The 17,882-nt window shown below is 42.2% G+C and overlaps 1 protein-coding gene across 4 annotated transcripts in view; it reads right to left on the bottom strand.

Moving 5' to 3' along the window:
* cacnb2a (calcium channel, voltage-dependent, beta 2a) overlaps positions 1–12,470 on the bottom strand; it is a 106,951-nt gene extending 94,481 nt beyond the window's left edge. For 2 of the 4 annotated variants that reach the window (XM_064941817.1, XM_064941821.1), the window contains exons 1-2: positions 12,011–12,465; positions 9,822–9,914 (exon numbers count right to left, since the gene is read on the bottom strand). In XM_064941817.1, coding sequence (XP_064797889.1) covers positions 9,822–9,914; positions 12,011–12,088 — 171 coding nt within the window. In that variant the 5' untranslated portion in view covers positions 12,089–12,465. Of the gene's footprint in view, positions 1–9,821; positions 9,915–12,010 lie in introns of all 4 variants that reach the window. The other 2 variants (XM_064941818.1, XM_064941823.1) reach the window with 2 other exon arrangements.
* Positions 12,471–17,882: the final 5,412 nt, after the last annotated feature.

Below are 17,882 nucleotides of genomic sequence, written 5' to 3'. Positions count from 1 at the left end.
AGTCATTTCAATGGCTGTCGTCCTTATAGCACAATGTGGGTCTCCGTTTGATCCCGCTAATACAGGCTTAAAAGGGATACTTCAGGATTTTGGCATTGAAGCATTGTGTGCAGTTTAAAGGAAGTTGCTAACTAGCGTTTGCACAATGACTGAGGGTCTATGGGTATCTGCTACCATGCTAGCAGATACCCATAGACTTCCAGTCATTGCCTTTAATGCTAGTTAGCCTTCCCTCACGAAAGTACTTCTAACTCCCTTCATACTGGACACAGAGACATAAAAATGGTGTCCGCGAGTTCATCCGACTCTGGAGAAGTAGATAAAGGGCCTCGTTGCCAAAATCCCGACGTATCCCTTTAAGGCATTAATTGTATGCAGGAATGACATTGATACTCTGGCATCTGCTGTGCTGTGACTAAAACAGACGGCAGTGTCCTCACCACCGCTCCACGGGGCAAGGCCAGCCGCTGACGGTGTCTCTCTCTCCTGCCCTCCGCTGCTGCTGCTATTATATGTTGCGTCCCGAACGGCACCCTATTCCCTACGTAGTGCACTACTTTTAACAGGAGCCCTATATACGGGAAAGGGGTGCCAGTAGAGACGCTCCCCTCTCCTTGTTCATGCTGCTCTCCTCTCTCTGCTCCATCTAGTACGCGCCACAGGTTCCAGAGAGCTATTTGTCACAAGGACAATCGTAACGTGACGTCTACTGTCAGATCGTCGGCTAGAGAGCTGAGCTCGGACAAGAGGGCAAACCCCGTACTCTCGAGGCCAGGCAGGGCCAGTTTGACCAAAGCAGAGTGTGCGTCCCAACTGTTACCCTATATAGTGGACTATTTTTGACCAGAGTCCATAGGCCCATCATTTGGGAAGGGAACAGGCTCTTACAGTATTTACAGATAGCCTCCAGTGATGCTTTCATATGTACTGTAATGAATCAATATATATTCATCTTCTATCTGGGCAAGCGGGAACTTTTTTTTAGAGCCCACTAAGTTAGAAAAAAACTAAAAATATGGCACATTCTTTCCTCTCTGCCTTGATAAATCGGAGTGTCACATCAATGCCTCATTCTGGGGTAGGTGTGACAGGCGTCACTGTTTTGATGGAGGAGCATCATTACAGGCAGAGACCTTTCACAGAGGCAATGGGAGGGGGACTACCATCCCCATTGTATCAGAGAAGTGATCATCACTCACTCGTTCCTTACGCAGCTACCATGACAAATAGCTGTGGGCCGTGATACACCACTCTACAACAAAATCTGTACTATCTGAATGAGAACACATGTAAATGAGTAGTGCTGTGAGGGTACAGAGGTCTTTCAGGGACATGGACCTAATAGGTACTATACTACTGTATACTTTACCATACTGAACAAAAATATAAACGCAACATTCAACGATTTTACTGAGTTAGAGTTCATATAAGGAAATCAGTCAATTGAAATAAATAAATTAAAGCCCTAATCTAAACATAGGCCCACCCACTTGTGAGCCAAGACATCCCACTGGGGTGCCAGGCCCAGCCAATCAGAATGTGTTTTTCCCCACAGACAGGATTTATTGCAGACACAAATACAACTCAGATTCATCAGCTGTCCGCGTGGCTGGTCTCAGATGATCCCGCAGGTAAAGAAGCCCGGATGTGGAGGTCCTGGGCTGGCCATGGTTACACGTGGTCTGTTGTTGTGAGGGCGGTTGGACGTACTGACAAATTCTCTAAAACAACATTGAAGGCAGCTTACGGTAGTGAAATAAACATTCACTTCTCTGGCAACGGCTCTGGTGGACATTCGTGCAGTCAGCATGCCAATTACACGCTCCCTCAAAACTTGAGTCAGCTATGGCATTATGTTGCGTGACAACATTTTTGAGTGGCCCTTTATTGTCCCGAGCACAAGGTGCACCTGTGAAATTATTATGCTGTTTAATCAGCTTCTTGATATGACACACCTGTCAGGTGGATGGATTATCTTAGCAAAGGAGATATGCTCACTAACAGGGATGTAAACAAATGTGTACACTATATTTGAGAGAAAAAAGTTTTTGCACATATTGAACATTTCTGGGATCTTTTATTTCAGCTCATGAAACATGGGACCAACACTTTCCATGTTGCGTTTATTTTTTTGTTCAGTATATACAACTCAAAAAAAATCTGTGTTAAAAACATCCCAAGTTGGCAGTTTTGCCACAAACAACTCATTGATTTTTTTAAGTTGGGTTGTTGATGCTGTGAGAAAAAGTTTTTTTTAAATAAAATAAATCCCAATATTTGTTTGGTCCACTATTTACCCAGCACTTGGTTGTTTTTAACCCAACATTTTTAAGAGTGAATACTAGACTAGACTAGATGGTCGACTGTTTATGATTTTTCAACGCCGATACGATAATTGGAGGACCAAAAAAAGCCGATACCGATTAATCGGCCGATTTTATATATATTTGTAGTAATGACAATTACAACAATATTGAATGAACAATGAATACTTTTATATTTTAACTTAATATAATACAGAAATAAAATCAATTTAGTCTCAAATAAATAATGAAACATGTTCAATTTGGTTTAAATAATGCAAAACCACAGTGTTGGAGAAGAAAGTAAAAGTGCAATATGTGCCATGTAAAAAAGCTAAGCTTTTTGTTCTCACAATGAAAGCTTGTGGTTCCTTTCAAAATGAGTCTTCATTATTCCCAGTTAAGAAGTTTTAGCTTTTAGCTTTTATAGGAACTATTTATCTCTATACCATTTGTATTTCATATACCTTTGACTATTGGATGTTCTTATAGGCACTTTAGTATTGCCAGTGTAACAGTATAGCTTCCGTCCCTCTCCTCGCTCCTCCCTGGGCTCGAACCAGGAACACAACGACAACAGCCACCATCAAAGCAGCGTTATCCATGCAGAGCAAGGGGAACAACTACAGCGCTATGCTTCAAGCATTGCTAAGAGCTGCTGGCAAATGCAGTAAAGTGCTGTTTGAATGAATGCTTATGAGCCTGCTGCTGCCTACCACTGCTCAGTCAGACTGCTCTATCAAATATCAAATCATAGACTTAATTATAATAAACACACAGAAATACATGCCTTTGGTCAATCTGGTCAAACCCGGAAACTATCATTTTGAAAACAAAACGTTTTTTCTTTCAGTGAAATACGGAACCGTTACGTATTTTATCAAACGGGTGGCATCCCTAAGTCTAAATATTACATTGCACAACCTTCAATGTTATGTAATAATTATGTAAAATTCTGGCAAATTAATTACGGTCTTTGTTAGGAAGAAATGGTCTTCGCACAGTTCGCAAGCCAGGCAGCCCAAACTGCTGCATATACCCTGACTCTGCTTGCACTGAACGCAAAGAAGTGGCACAATTTCCCTAGTTAATATTGCCTGCTAACATTAATTTATTTTAACTAAATGTACAGGTTTAAAAAAATATATACTTCTGTGTATTGATTTTAAGAAAGGCATTGATGTTAATGTTTCGGTACCTTTGTGCAATGATTGTGCTTTTTTCGCAAATGTGCTTTTGTTAAATCATCACCCGTTTGGCGAAGTTGAAGTAGGCTGTGATTCGATGGTCAATTAACAGGCACCGCATTGATTATATGCAACGCAGGACAAGCTAGTTAACCAAGTAATATCAAGCTAGTTAACCAAGTAATATCAAGCTAGTTAACCAAGTAATATCAAGCTAGTTAACCTAGTAATATCAAGCTAGTTAACCTAGTAATATCAAGCTAGTTAACCAAGTAATATCAAGCTAGTTAACCTAGTAATATCAAGCGAGTTAACCAAGTAATATCAAGCTAGTTAACCTAGTAATATCATGCTAGTTAACCTAGTAATATCAAGCTAGTTAACCAAGTAATATCAAGCTAGTTAACCTAGTAATATCAAGCTAGTTAACCTAGTAATATCAAGCTAGTTAACCAAGTAATATCATCAACCACGTGTAGTTAACTTGTGATTATGTGAAGATTGAATGTTTTTTAGAAGATAAGTTTAATGCTAGCTAGCAACTTACCTTGGCTCCTTGCAGCCACAAGGTCCTTTTGATGCTGCACTGGCGTAACAGGTGGTCAGCCTGCCACGCAGTTTCCTTGGGGATTGCAATGTAATCGTCCATAATCGGCGTCCAAAAAGGCAGATTACCGATTGTTATGAAAACTTGAAATCGGCCCTAATTAAAGCAGCCAAGGTGATTAATCTGTCGACCTCTAAACTAGACTATACTACACTACTTTAGGTCTCCTGTAATGTATCAAAACTTTAAGGTTTAATGATAATACCAACACACCATTATTTATCAGAAATGTAAAGTAATGATTCACAGTGACTAAAAAACAAAAACAACACAGAGGATTCAGATACAATGATATCATTGTCTATTCCCCTGAGGAAAGTACAAAGCGACTTGGCAGGTCTCAGCCCCACTGTCTGTCCTGCAGGCGTTCTCATTTAATCACTGAGTGCGCATCCAAAATGGCACCATATTCTCTGAACAGTGCACTACTTTTGAGACGGGACCCATTGGCCTCTGGTCCAAAATAGTGCACTATATAGGGAATAGGGTGCCATTTGGGAGCCACCCTAAGAGAGTGGGTGCCTGAAGACAAAGACTGCCCTGCTCGTAACAGAGGGCACTGCTTTCTAATGCTTCTCCTCCTGACAGGACAGGGGAATGGAGGAGATTATACAGGCATCCATCTTACAATTTCCCCTCAGGTAAACAAGACAAGGTCACTCCTGGATATATTACCCTAAAAGGATGAACAACTGTTTGGGACATAATGTGATTCTATGCCGTTCGTGGGCTTCAATGAGCATTCTATTAACATAAAAACAATCTATTACAACACTACAACAGAAGCAAAACCTTTTCTCTTTTCATTTTGAGTCCTATAGGTTAGTACCTATTCACATAACTTCAACTCCAAGGACATGCATGCCAACACTGACTGACAATGCAGTAGCTCAAATTCATGATGGGGAAGTGCCTCTTCATTTCTTACCACCAGATGGCAGTCTTGCTATTCTGTGCCACTAGCTCAAACAGAGGAGACAAGTGATGCGCCACCATAAACTAACTGCCTTACAGTAGCCACCCCATAGGTCCAAACCATTCATCTTGTATTCAAGTCCATTTAACATGAATGGTTATTCTATTATTCTTATAAATTATGAGCATTGCATATGTAGCCAACAACAAGCATAATGCTTGATTCAGTTGCCAGCCTATGGCTCATAGACGACAGAAAACATGCACTGTTGGAAACATTGAACAGAGGCACATCCTCTCCACATATTGGGGCGTCCTTAAAAATGTCTGCAGGACTTAGGTCTATAAGGTTGTCAGTGGCCTGAACAGAGGCAACTAGGTTACTCCATATCCTGTCTGTGTCCGTAGTATCAGTTACATAACCCCCACCCCCCCCTGGGGTTGCCAGATTTGATAGGTGGCACAGCCAATAACTTGCTTGCGTAACCCCTTCCCTCCATTTACGTGAGAAAACATAATTTGCAGATTAAAATAAAAAAGTCTCTAATCAAGAGAATGAAAAGGGGGTTTCCTGCCCCTGCAGACCCCACCACACCCTTTCTTTCATACACCACACCACCACTACCTCTACCCCTATCCCTATGGAGAGAGTCAGTGTCCCAAATGGCATTATGAGAGAGAGAGAGAGAGAGAGAAAGTGAGTGTGTGAGAGAGAGAAAGTGAGTGTGTGAGTGAGAGAATGTGAGTGTGTGGGTGAGAGAAAGTGATGTGTGAGTGAGTGAGTGAGTGAGTGAGTGTGTGAGTGAGTGAATGTGTGTGTGAGTGAGAGAATGTGAAGGTGTGAGTGAGAGAAAATGAGTGTGTGAGTGAGAGAAAGTGAGAGTGTGAGTGAGTGTGAGAGAGAGAAAGTGAGTGAGTGTGAGAGAGAGAAAGTGAGTGAGAGAAAGTGAGTGTGAGTGAGAGAAAGTGAGTGTGAGTGAGAGAGAGTGAGTGTGAGTGAGAGAATAGTGAGTGAAAGAAAGTGATTGTGTGAGAGAGAGAAAGTGAGTGTGTGAGTGAGAGAATGTGAGTGAGAGAAAGTGAGTGTGAGAGAGAAAGTGAGTGAGAGAAAGTGAGTGTGTGACTGAGAGAAAGTGAGTGTGTGTGAGAGAAAGTGAGTGTGAGTGAGAGAAAGTGAGTGTGAGTGAGAGAAAGTGAGTGTGAGTGAGAGAATAGTGTGTGAAAGAAAGTGATTGTGTGAGAGAGAGAGAGAGAAAGTGAGTGTGTGAGTGAGAGAATGTGAGTGAGAGAAAGTGAGTGTGAGAGAGAGAAAGTGAGTGAGTGAGAGAAAGTGAGTGTGTGAGTGAGAGAAAATGAGTGTGTGAGTGAGAGAAAGTGAGAGTGTGAGTGAGTGTGAGAGAGAGAAAGTGAGTGAGTGTGAGAGAGAGAAAGTGAGTGAGAGAAAGTGAGTGTGAGTGAGAGAAAGTGAGTGTGAGTGAGAGAAAGTGAGTGTGAGTGAGAGAATATGAGTGAAAGAAAGTGATTGTGTGAGAGAGAGAAAGTGAGTGTGTGAGTGAGAGAATGTGAGTGAGAGAAAGTGAGTGTGAGAGAGAGAAAGTGAGTGAGAGAAAGTGAGTGTGTGACTGAGAGAAAGTGAGTGTGTGACTGAGAGAAAGTGAGTGTGTGAGTGAGAGAATGTGAGTGTGTGAGAGAATGTGAGTGTGTGAGAGAATGTGAGTGAGAGAAAGTGAGTGAGAGAAAGTGAGTGTGTGAGTGAGAGAACGTGAGTGTGTGAGTGAGAGAACGTGAGTGTGTGAGTGAGAGAACGTGAGAGTGTGAGAGAGAGAGAGAAAGTGAGTGAGTGAGAAATGGGGAGAGAGAGTAAGAGGGAAAGAGAGAGAGGAGGTGGGCGAGAGAGTGAGAGGAAGAGAGAGTGGGAAGCCAAGTGAGACCTTTCACATAAACACAGCAGAGAGTGGGAAGCAGCAGCAGGAGATATTACATAATTCTTATGTAAACCAGAGTTTGAGAAATGGCAGATGCTGTATAGCCAGGCTGGTGTAAAATGCCTTATCAGTCAATGCAAAGACCTGCCGCAGAAATCACATACTGAAACTCCAGCAGTGGATGTTGGGCATTAAAAACATGTACATTTATGGCTGTTTGGATGCATCTCATTCTATTCTCCTGTTATACTATTAATAAATGTCCAGAGCACTTAGATACGGCCTCAGGAGATGCATGGTAATCTGATAAATCCTACAAAGGGTTTGGCAGCACTGTGTATACATCCCAAATGGCACCCAAATTCTTATATAGTGCACTACTTTTCATGGGCTCTGGTAAAGAGTAGTGCACTACATAGGGAATAGGGTGCCATTTGGGATGTAACCTGGGAACGATTCCATTTTGGACAGAGGGCCTAAAATCTTAAACAAATTAGACTGCAGTGCCCTTCAAGCTTTTATCCCTGCAATTATACAGTATCAGTTACCATCCCCTCAATGACATTCAGCTCGGTTCAACATTATTTATGGAGTCCATGACGCAGTCGTAGTCCTTTAGAGACTACTCCATCTTCTTGCAGCGTTGGACTTAAAGCAGAGAGTGACCGCACCACCACTACTCCCACTGGTTGCTGACTGAGTGGTCCGGACCACCACTGCTCTTAACCTCCTCCATCCTACCGTAAACCCCACGGGCAGTAAGAGTCACAGGGCACTTCTCTATTTCTTTTCCTCTTTCCCTCTCTCTCTCTCTCTTTATTTCTCCGTCTCTATTCCCCTTCTCTCGTCCCCTGTCTCTGTCTGCCCTCTCTCTGTGTAAGACCGTTCTCTACGTAGCAGTTTGACTGCAGGAGAGAGAGATGAGAGGTGTAATGGATCGAGCGTACAATAACCCCGATGAGCCTCTGAACACTCGCCCACATGAATACTGGGATTGAGTCACCGTGCCAACAGGTGTGGTGTTGGGGAGATGGGAGAAGAGTGGAAGGCACTCAAACAACGTGCGATATGAGCATTCGCAGGGAATAGGCGAGACTTTTGTAGATAATTTCAAGGAAAGTAACATAAAATCATCACAAAATGTACCTGAACTTTTGGTGATGTGTACATTTGAGTCTGAGCTCTGATAACAAAGAGGGAAGATTACGATGAGACAAGAAAAACATGTCCGGAGAAAATGAAAAGGAGCTTGACAGCTTGACGAATAGGCAGCGAAACATGTTTTGAAACCCAGTTCCCACTCTGTGTTAGTTTAAAGTTTTAGACACCACAGCCTCATACTTGTGTGAGAAGTGAAAATAATCATGTCCAACAAGATGGGGAGGGAGAGGGGGAAGGGAAAGAAGGTCAGCTTAACCCGCTGTTATGATAAAACAATTCAAAAAGCACTGTAGTTACTTTAGTAACTTAGTTCCTGAAAGGGCTGCTATTCCTGCAGTCCTCTTCCAGCAAACATCTAAAAGGGGATACTATAGCTGCTCTTAGCGTTGCCAGTCTGACCCCGGGACACAACCTTTCCCCTCTCTCTCTACTTTCTCTCTCACATCCTACATCATGTCTGGGTATCTCTCTCAGCAGGGTTGTGTCTCAGACATACTGTGGTTGCTTGTCTGACCCTCATACGTTCCCCCTCGCTCCCTTTTTCTTTCCCTTTCTCTCTCTCCCCTCTACTTGACGCTCCTTCCCTGTCGTAACTTCCCGCTCATGTCTCGGCGTCTCCCGCAGTGTCGTGTCTCGGATGTAAGTTACTGTAGTCGCGCTCAGTCTAATTGAGTTTGGTCACGGAGACTGAGAGCGTTGTAGAGGATGACGACAGTCAGTCAGAGGTGGTCGGCCTAATGAGTCTGTTGGCATACCCAGTGGGGGGGTTGAGGGGAAGGAGGGTAGCCATGACATATCACTGCTGAGAAGACCCTCACCACCACCCTAATCCACACAGCAACTCTTCACTGATCGTATAAACACACGGTGAAAGCAAATGTGAGCTCCCCTTAGCCTCAACTCAAACACCTTCTCTGTGCCTGAGAGAAAGCAGACGGCAATTCCACAACGTGCCATATTGTTCTGCTCCCACTCTGGTTTCACCGCTGCTCTGCTAAAGAGGAGGAGATCTGTGTCTCCTCCAAAAAAGGAAGAAACAGTTCTGCCGAGGAGCCCATCCTTAACCCGTCCTCTCCCTGTCGGTCGCCTGCAGGTCCGCTGCTCCAACAAAAACCAGACGCCGCGAGTGCTTCACGTACACACCATGTACCTCAGAGGGTCTGCTTTTATAATAAGCCACAGTCTCGCCAGCCACACTCAAGCTACTGAGTGCAGAGCTACAGGGCCACCGATGCCGGCAGTTCACAGAGATCGTTAACATACTGTGCCCAAGCACTGTTTACCAAAGGGGCTTTCGTTGCAACATGCAATGATTTATATCAATGACTTGGCTGTTTTCACTCTAACGCCAGTATGAACTTTACTGGCTATGTAATGTAAACCATAGACGTAGAACGTTCCAATTATATGCGGTAAACATCCAGTGCAGAGGTGATGTCGTAAGTGTCCGGTGGCCAGATATTCTAGCGCATACAGAACGCCTGGAGATATCATCACATTCATACCATTATAGTGACCTAATGCCCCTCGACGACGCATTCAAAGTCAGAAAAGGGTACTGTCTCAGGATTACTTTCACACTCCCACCCGCACTTCCTAAATCAGATTCTCACTGCCAACCACTGGGATCGCTGGCTGTGCAGAAAATCCACAGACCTTCCAAGATACTGAGATGATAAGTACCTTTTAGGTGACCTAAACGCTGCGTGCTTGTTCCCCTTACCTGTCGCACAAAGCTGTTGGTTGTTGTATCTGAAGAGGTGCTTCCATCTGATCCTTTGAATCTGCCTTTCCTCTGTGCTCCTTTTCCATGTGACTTCAGTAAGGGGAGAAAACATTATTATTATTATTTTTAAAGACCATTATCAGAAGGTAACACTAAAACCTGGATAACAAAGGGTATGACGTGTTGACATATGGGGTATGACATCTTATGTTGGTCGTAGAAGCTGGGGTCTTCGTGTGGGTGGTGGGGGTGTCTTCCCAGGAGATGTTGTTTTGTTGAACGACTGTGAGAAGGTTTTGTAACTTGTCACTCTGATCTTAAAAGCGTGTGTCAGCAGAAATTTTAGAAATTGTAGAAAATAAAAATATATATTATTTTAAATATTTTATTTTGGGGGAAGAGTGGCGGGGAATATAGGGGAAACAATGAGTGTATTACTATGGGAAAAGATTCTGGTGGCACTGAAGTTAGTTTTCAAGTCATTTGAAAATAAAAACAATGGACATTATTGCACGGGGCTCATATGATCAATAGTTGATATACTATTTGTGATCATAATAGGCTACACCTCGGGAAACTGCACTACAGGGCTGAAGTGCTATGTTGCTAGTAGCAACTGACAAAAACACCAAATCTGCTTTTATTCCAAAACATTCCCCCAGGACATGTAAATTATGAATATAAAAAGAAAGCTATTCTGTTGGTTACTTAGAAACCAAATCCAAATCAAACCAATCCAAATGTTATTATGTCTCGTCTATTTACTCTAAAATACCCATTTTGGTGCAGGCACTCAATATGCAGTGACGTTAGACAACGTTGAATGTCATTTCTGGTGCATATATGTGCTATATATTTTTATTAGAGCAGCCTAGTTGTCATTGATCATTCATTATGAATTCACTATATTCATAAACAGATTGGCAAGTGGAAATAGTACAACATCCAGTACTTATCATAATTGCAATCTGCTCTTTCAGTAGTTCAAAACCAAGGCTATTATATACTGCCCATTGGAGAACCCTCTGAAGAACACTTTTTTGGGTGCAGGTAAAACCCCTTTTGGTTGCAGGTAGAACCCTTTTGGGTTCATGTAGAACCATTTGTACCGCAAGTTCTACATGAAACTAAAAAGGATTCTACCTGGAACCAAAAAGAGTTATTCTATGGAGCCAGCCAAATAACTCTTAAAACCATTTTTTTTCTCAGAGTGTAGAGCTTGCCAGCTTGTAGTACAAAAAAAATGGAAATGAGTTTCCTCTGGTTTGTTCAGCCATTATAGGAATGCCGAAAATAAGATCTGAGATCCTATCAGTCAGTTAACATGACCTTTATGAATTATATAGCCTTTTATGTGCTTTATGTTCTTGTTTCGATTACATAAATGCTTCAAAATTCACAAAAAGTGACGTTAGCTGATGACGTTATATCAGAGAACAAAACGTATAAGACCCCCGACGCCTGTGTCAACCACAGACCTTACTTTCAGTTACCTCAAAAACCTATTTATATATATTTTTTTGTATCATTCATTTCCCCATAGGCTTTGGCCAACGAGTCACCGTGGAGTTAATGCCTACGAAACGACACATTTACTATTGCTCTCTATTACTGAATCCTGTCATGTAAAATTATTCAGACATCTTACTGAACCACTGAACTGGTCAAGAGACCATCTAAATATTTTCTTAATCACATCAAAGCAAACCCCATTTTAACTGCGTGGATTTCATATCCAACCCCCAAGGCTAATAACGTACTGCACTGGCCATGCAAAAAATGTACTAATATTTACTGATGCATAAATGTAAGAAACATTGCCTAATAAACCAGTTGGCTAGGATCACCAGGTAAAATAATCAGGCTGCTGTAATTCAATTGTCTTCAAACGAATGACAGCTATACCTATGTAACACACCTGAAACAATAGTAGACTAGTTGTTTCACTTTTTACAAGAATATTCGTCCTTATTATCCAAAAGGTAGGCTATACTACCTGGCATAACGCAGGCTCCTCCAACGTTTTGGTCATGGTTTACTGATTCGTTACATTTGGCGTCAAGCCAAGATGGTATTGGAAATGAGGTATTAGCATCTATTTTTGTTGGATAACTTCATAAATGGCAAGTTATTTATTACTATACACGTGCGACATAGACATGATAAAATGTTGCAACTGTACATACTTGTAGCCCAGGGTTTTCGAGCGAATCCATATGTCTGTCCAAAAGTGAGTGCGTCTTTTGCAAGTTATTATGGACCATTTGACATCCAACCGTCGATCGATCGTTGAGATAGACAATCAACTTGTTCAAGGCTCGGGGATCAAGCGTGACTCCCGCTCTCTTCAAAATGTAGAGCAGACATTTTTGTTTGACACGACTTTACGTCCCTCTGAATACAAATAGTTGCGTGGAAGAGACTTTTGCGACGGAGGAGTTAAAGTGACTAGGCCATTTTCCTCAGTCCACTCTGCCATGCAATCTGGAAGTTTGAGTCAGACCACAACCGGGAAGACTTAGGAAGGGAGGAGCAGTTTGCGGTAAAAAAAAAAAAAAATCAAAAAATCAAATCACACAAAAAAAATACGTTTTTCTAATGGGCTTGTGTCCTACCTTTAGGTGAAAAAGAAAGAAAGAATAAGACTGCATGTCATTGGACAGCTCAGTCACTTGCGAGTATCTGGCCCTCACTCCCACGTTAATTCACTGTCAGCCTTCCCCCACGTTCGCACTCAACTGGTTAGAGTTGCTCTATCGAGCAAAGGCACAGGTGCAAGCGTTGTCTCAAGCAAGGGACATCTAAACTAATTCTGGTTGCTCGAGTTAACATTTGCAATGATTTTAACTTTATTTTGTAAAATAATAGTTACTTTTATGATGGGGTTCGAACATAATGGAAAGGGGAAAATCTAAAAGCGTCGCACGTTGATAATTGTTTGTAGCCTAGTAAAGCTCGTTCACCAGACACTTCCCACTCATGCACAATTGTCCTGAGGATGAGGTTAGTTTGTGATTGACTCATTTCACAGTAAGAGTTGTTTTGGATACAAACACATTAAATGTTTATGTTTCGCAATAAATAGCCTTACTTAAAAGGACACTACTGTCTTTGCACTATAGCACATTTACACGCCACAATGTGCAAATTATGGGGGCCAGGGAATGAGACATTAGCTCCCCTAAATACAACAAAAGTCCAACATTGGTGGGGGGTGGCTCTAATTTTTTGCACTGTTATAGTGTTAAATATGAAAATAAAAGCTTGTTCCAAATTAAACGAACACTCCCACCACTATGTCATGATTTAAACCTTTCAATTGAATGAATCTCTCTACTCCACCTGTCTGCTAGTTTGGCTAACACCTAACTCTCAAATTCCACTGGACTTCAGAGTCTGGAATGGCTGTAATGGCTCTTTGATGCTGGCACATTGAGTCAATAATGAAGGGGGCTGGGCTTTTACTGGTTGGCTCTTGTGTCTTTCTCGCTCAAAAGCCTACATGCACAGCCACACACAGAACCTGAGCGCAGCTCTCTTCCATTACAACAGTTTTCAAATACAAACAACAAAAGGTCTCAACCCTTGTGAAAAAAAAGTATTTAAGCGAACCAATCAAATCACTAGCTCAATTTCTGAGCGAATAATGCATTAAAACTTCTTAAGGCTAGGGGGCAGTATTTTGAACTCCGGATGAAAAGCGTGCCCAAAGTAAACTGCCTGTTACTCAGGCCCCGAAGCTAGGATATGCATATAATTGTTAGATTTGGATAGAAAACAATCTAAAGTTTCTAAAACTGTTAAAAAAACGGATGAAATTACTGATTTGGCAGGCGAAATACCGAGGACAAACCATCCAGGGGGGGAAAAATTGAGGTCATAGGATTTTCCAAAAGATTTTCTATGGAGAAACCCTATTTTATTCGTAACCTGGTTGCAGTTCCTATGGCTTCCACTAGGTGTCAACAGTCTTTAGAAATTGGTCGATGTTTTTCATTTGAGAAATGAAGAAGTAGTGCTGTTCTTTGTATGTGTCAATCTGAAGGTCCCTAGTCTTTTGTTGCGCGTGAACAGGAGCGTGCTCCGTGTTATTTTTCTTCGGTATTGGAAACAGATTATCCCGTCTTAAATTGTATTGATTATTTACATTTTAGGATACCTGAGGTTGGATTAGGAACATTGTTTGAAATGTTTGGACCAAGTTTACAGGTAACTTATTAGATACTTTGTAGTCATGTTGGGCGAGTTGGAAAGGGTGTATTTCGGAATCAAACGCACCAAATAAATGGACATTTCGGGGATATAAAGAAGGAATTTATCAAACAAAACGACCATTCATTGTGTCACTGAGACATTTGGGATTGCAAAAAGAAGAAGATCTTCAAAGGTAAGGCATTTATTATATCGTTATTTCTGACTTTTGTGTCGCACCTGCCTGGTTGAAAAATGATTTTCATGTGTTTTTCGGGGCGCTGTCCTCAGATAATCGCATGGTTTGCTTTCGCCATAAAGCCTTTTTGAAATATGACACAGCGGCTGGATTAACAAGAAGTTAAGCTTTATTTTGATGTATTACACTTATATTTTCATGAATGTTGAATATTGATATTTCTGTAGTTTGAATTTGGCGCTCTGCAATTTCACTGGATGTTGTCAAATCGATCCCGCTAAAGGGATTGGCGCTTTAAGGGATCAGTGTGTCACAGCTCTCCCTGCTCTGTAAGTCGTGGGTCGAGGCAGCCATGCTACCTGTCGGCCTTGCTCTCTGTCTGTCTTAAGCTTTCCATAGTGAACTTGCAACATTGTATCTCGACTGGGTCCCAAATTGCTGGTGCATAGTGCACTCTTTGTGCACTCATCCGCAGGTAGCCTACCTTTTTAAGTGATTTGTTTGACAATACAATGAAAACATCATGACTGGTTGTGTTCATGCCACATTAAAAAGTAATACATTTTTACCGTTAAAATACTTCTTCACTATTAGGCCCAAATAAAAAGTCCTGTGAAAAAGGGATCCCCCGAATGAAACAAGGGACCCCCCCCACGAATGCCACAATATAATTCGCTCACTGCACACACACAGACACACAAATAAAATTGTATTTGTCACATACGCCAAATACGACAGGTGTAGACGTGAAATGCTAAATTACAAGCCTTTAACCAACAATGCAGTTTTATGAAAAAGAGTTATAATATTTACTAAATAAACTCAAGTTAAAAAATAAAAGAGCAACAATAAAATAACAATAACGAGGATATACAGGGGGTACCAGTACCTAGTCAATGTGCGGGGTACAGGTTAGTCAAGGTAATTGAGGTAATACCATATGTAAATGCATGTAGGGGTAAAGTGACTATGCATACATAATAAACAGCGAGTAGCAGCGGAGTAAAAAAGGGGTGGGTCAATACAAATAGTCTGAGTAGCCATTTGATTATCTGTTCAGCAGTCTTATTGCTTGGGGGTAGAAGCTATTAAGAAGCTGGGAGATAGAGTGAAGATAAATCATATATGTTTTACATTCTATCTGTCTTTTCATGCTTCATCACCAGGAATCCTATTCCTGTCAAAGCCAAATGTCACCACTAAAACGTTTTCTAATACACAATGACAGTTGCCTTTGTCATGGGCAAAATGACTGATACCTCCTGGAAACTGTCCCCAAACACCCCCTCTAGCAGTATGTTGTTGGTTGTTGGTAGGACAAAACTCAGTGCCTTTATTATTCATCATTGCCCTCTAGTGGTTTTATTTGGTTCAACACACCGGGCTCTTTTCCAATTCCTCTTTCCTTGATTCCTCGCGTCTTCTCTCCCAATCTCTTCTTAAAACTCATTGGAGGAACAGGTCCTAGGGGAGGGACCTTGAATCTACTATGCCAATGCTCTTTGAGAAGGAGGGGAAGAGAGAGGAAAGCGAGGAATCAAATAATTGAGATACACTCTGGGAGTTGCTACCCTAATTAATGACAAGATTTTGCATGAAAGTAGAGTCTGTTCTGATCGGATTGCCTTTAGACTGGTCTTTGTATTATGATCCATATACAGCAACTTACAAACAATAATTAGAGTAGGCCTATACTCTGCAGCATATTGTAATTGTGTTTTCCTGCGAAGGTTTGGTGTTTCAGAGTAAGAAATGTAGACATCGGTGGAAAAGGGATTTTATGGGTTAAGTAGGCACATTTTAACTCCTTACCATTGGCTCAATATCATAACTCCTGACACATCAAAACCTGACTCTAACCTCACACACAAGACACGCAGGTCAACATCTACAAATGGGTTAGCACGTACCTTTGGCACAATTACAATACATGAAGCACAATGGGTTATGTATTGAGTCAGAGCAGATTTAAAATCCAAAAGGATGACATCTGAGTGCATCGCTGACATATCCCATTGTATATCTGTCTTAGCCTTTCCCCTTAGCTCACGTCTATGCTCCCTCTGTCCTCCTGACCCCTGACTGTTACTCTGCTTTGGGGGCTCTTTGCTGAGTGAGTGAGGATAGCTGCGGATACAGAAGTGCACTCACAGCCCAGATAAAAATCCTTTCCTTCCTACATCCCGGCAGCGAACACCTTTCAAAACACACACACAAGCATGTCAAAGAGGGTCTTTTAGAACAACACACATGCGCACACACGCGCACACACACACACACACACACACACACACACACACACACACACACACACACACACACACACACACACACACAAACCAATAAACCTGGAGCTTTCCTGGAAATTCCAAAGGGGTGGCATTCCCAAAATTAGCACAGTAAATTGGAAGTATAGGAGAAAATGCCGTGAACTTCCTCCCATTGTTGTGGAATGACTCGGAAAGCTCTAATAAATGGAGTCAGCAGAATATTCACAACTTTGACACCAACCGTAAGCCAACTCCTCTAAGCACTATCTACAGTATTTGCAGATCTGAGGTTATACTGTGGTTATTATGAATAAACATATTGTCCTTGTTGTCCTTGTTGTATAGTTACTGGCAGATGACTACCTCCAGCTTGTGGACCAGACTTTTGTGAAATGATGTTACTGTACTGTATCGAGTACCAAAGAGAGCTTCTCATCAGAATTGTACATAAACGTCTCTTGTATAATATTGAATCATAGTTGTGGCCTTATACAGCCGATTCAAGATCACAAATGTATCCATTGTCTCATGAATATAGTATATGAAAGATTGGTGGAATCTGTGTGGGTAGCTGGACAGGTGGGATGACTGACAGTGAAGGTGAACAGGTGGTCACGTGTCAGGTGACAGGAATGGATGAGACTGAGGCAGGAATTCCTTTAACCATAAAGTAGTCTGTGGATTCATGGACGCACAGAACTTCTGGATCAGATGGTGTTAAGGAAGAGAAAGCAGCGAGATCAGGCGATAGCAATTTCCTCCTTTTATGGAGTTGAGATCTGTCAGACATTTCCACCTGACCTAATTAAAGCGCCCCTAGCCCAGCTGAGTAAATGGCAATGAATTAAAGGATTATTCCACCAACTCCATGGGCCTTTTCTACAGCCACCCCGGAAATTTGTTAAATTCCACGCTCCTCAAAAGGCTCATTGCTCCCCGTCCTCTGTCATCTCAGGGAGAGGAATTAGTCGGGCAACTGGCCTGATATATGTCCGGTTCTTCACCTAGATCTCCACTGATCTAACACGACCATCGGTCCCAGGCATGGTCTTAGTTATACGGCCCACCGGCCAGGAGGCTCGAGGCAGCTGAGGGTCCACCATCATTACTACTTGGCCAGTTTCCAGGCTGGCCATTTCTCTCCGCCATTTCCCTCTGTGCTGTAGACTTGGTAGGTAATCCTGAATGAATCGGGCCCAAAAATGGTCAGCTAAGATTTGGCTGTGTCGCCACCGGCGTCTGCCTACGAGGTTGGTATCAGCATACATGGCTTGAGGAAGTGACGCATCTCGGTGTCCCATCAAGAGCATATTCGGTGTAACCGGATCGGGGTCAGCGATGTCTGCAGAGAGATATTGGAGTTCAGAATCCCTTCCACCTCTATCAGGACAGTCCTCA

Source organism: Oncorhynchus masou, chromosome 28 (genome assembly GCF_036934945.1).
Source record: "Oncorhynchus masou masou isolate Uvic2021 chromosome 28, UVic_Omas_1.1, whole genome shotgun sequence".
In the NCBI taxonomy this organism is placed as follows: domain Eukaryota; kingdom Metazoa; phylum Chordata; class Actinopteri; order Salmoniformes; family Salmonidae; genus Oncorhynchus; species Oncorhynchus masou.
This window is presented reverse-complemented; position numbering and strand designations above follow the sequence as displayed.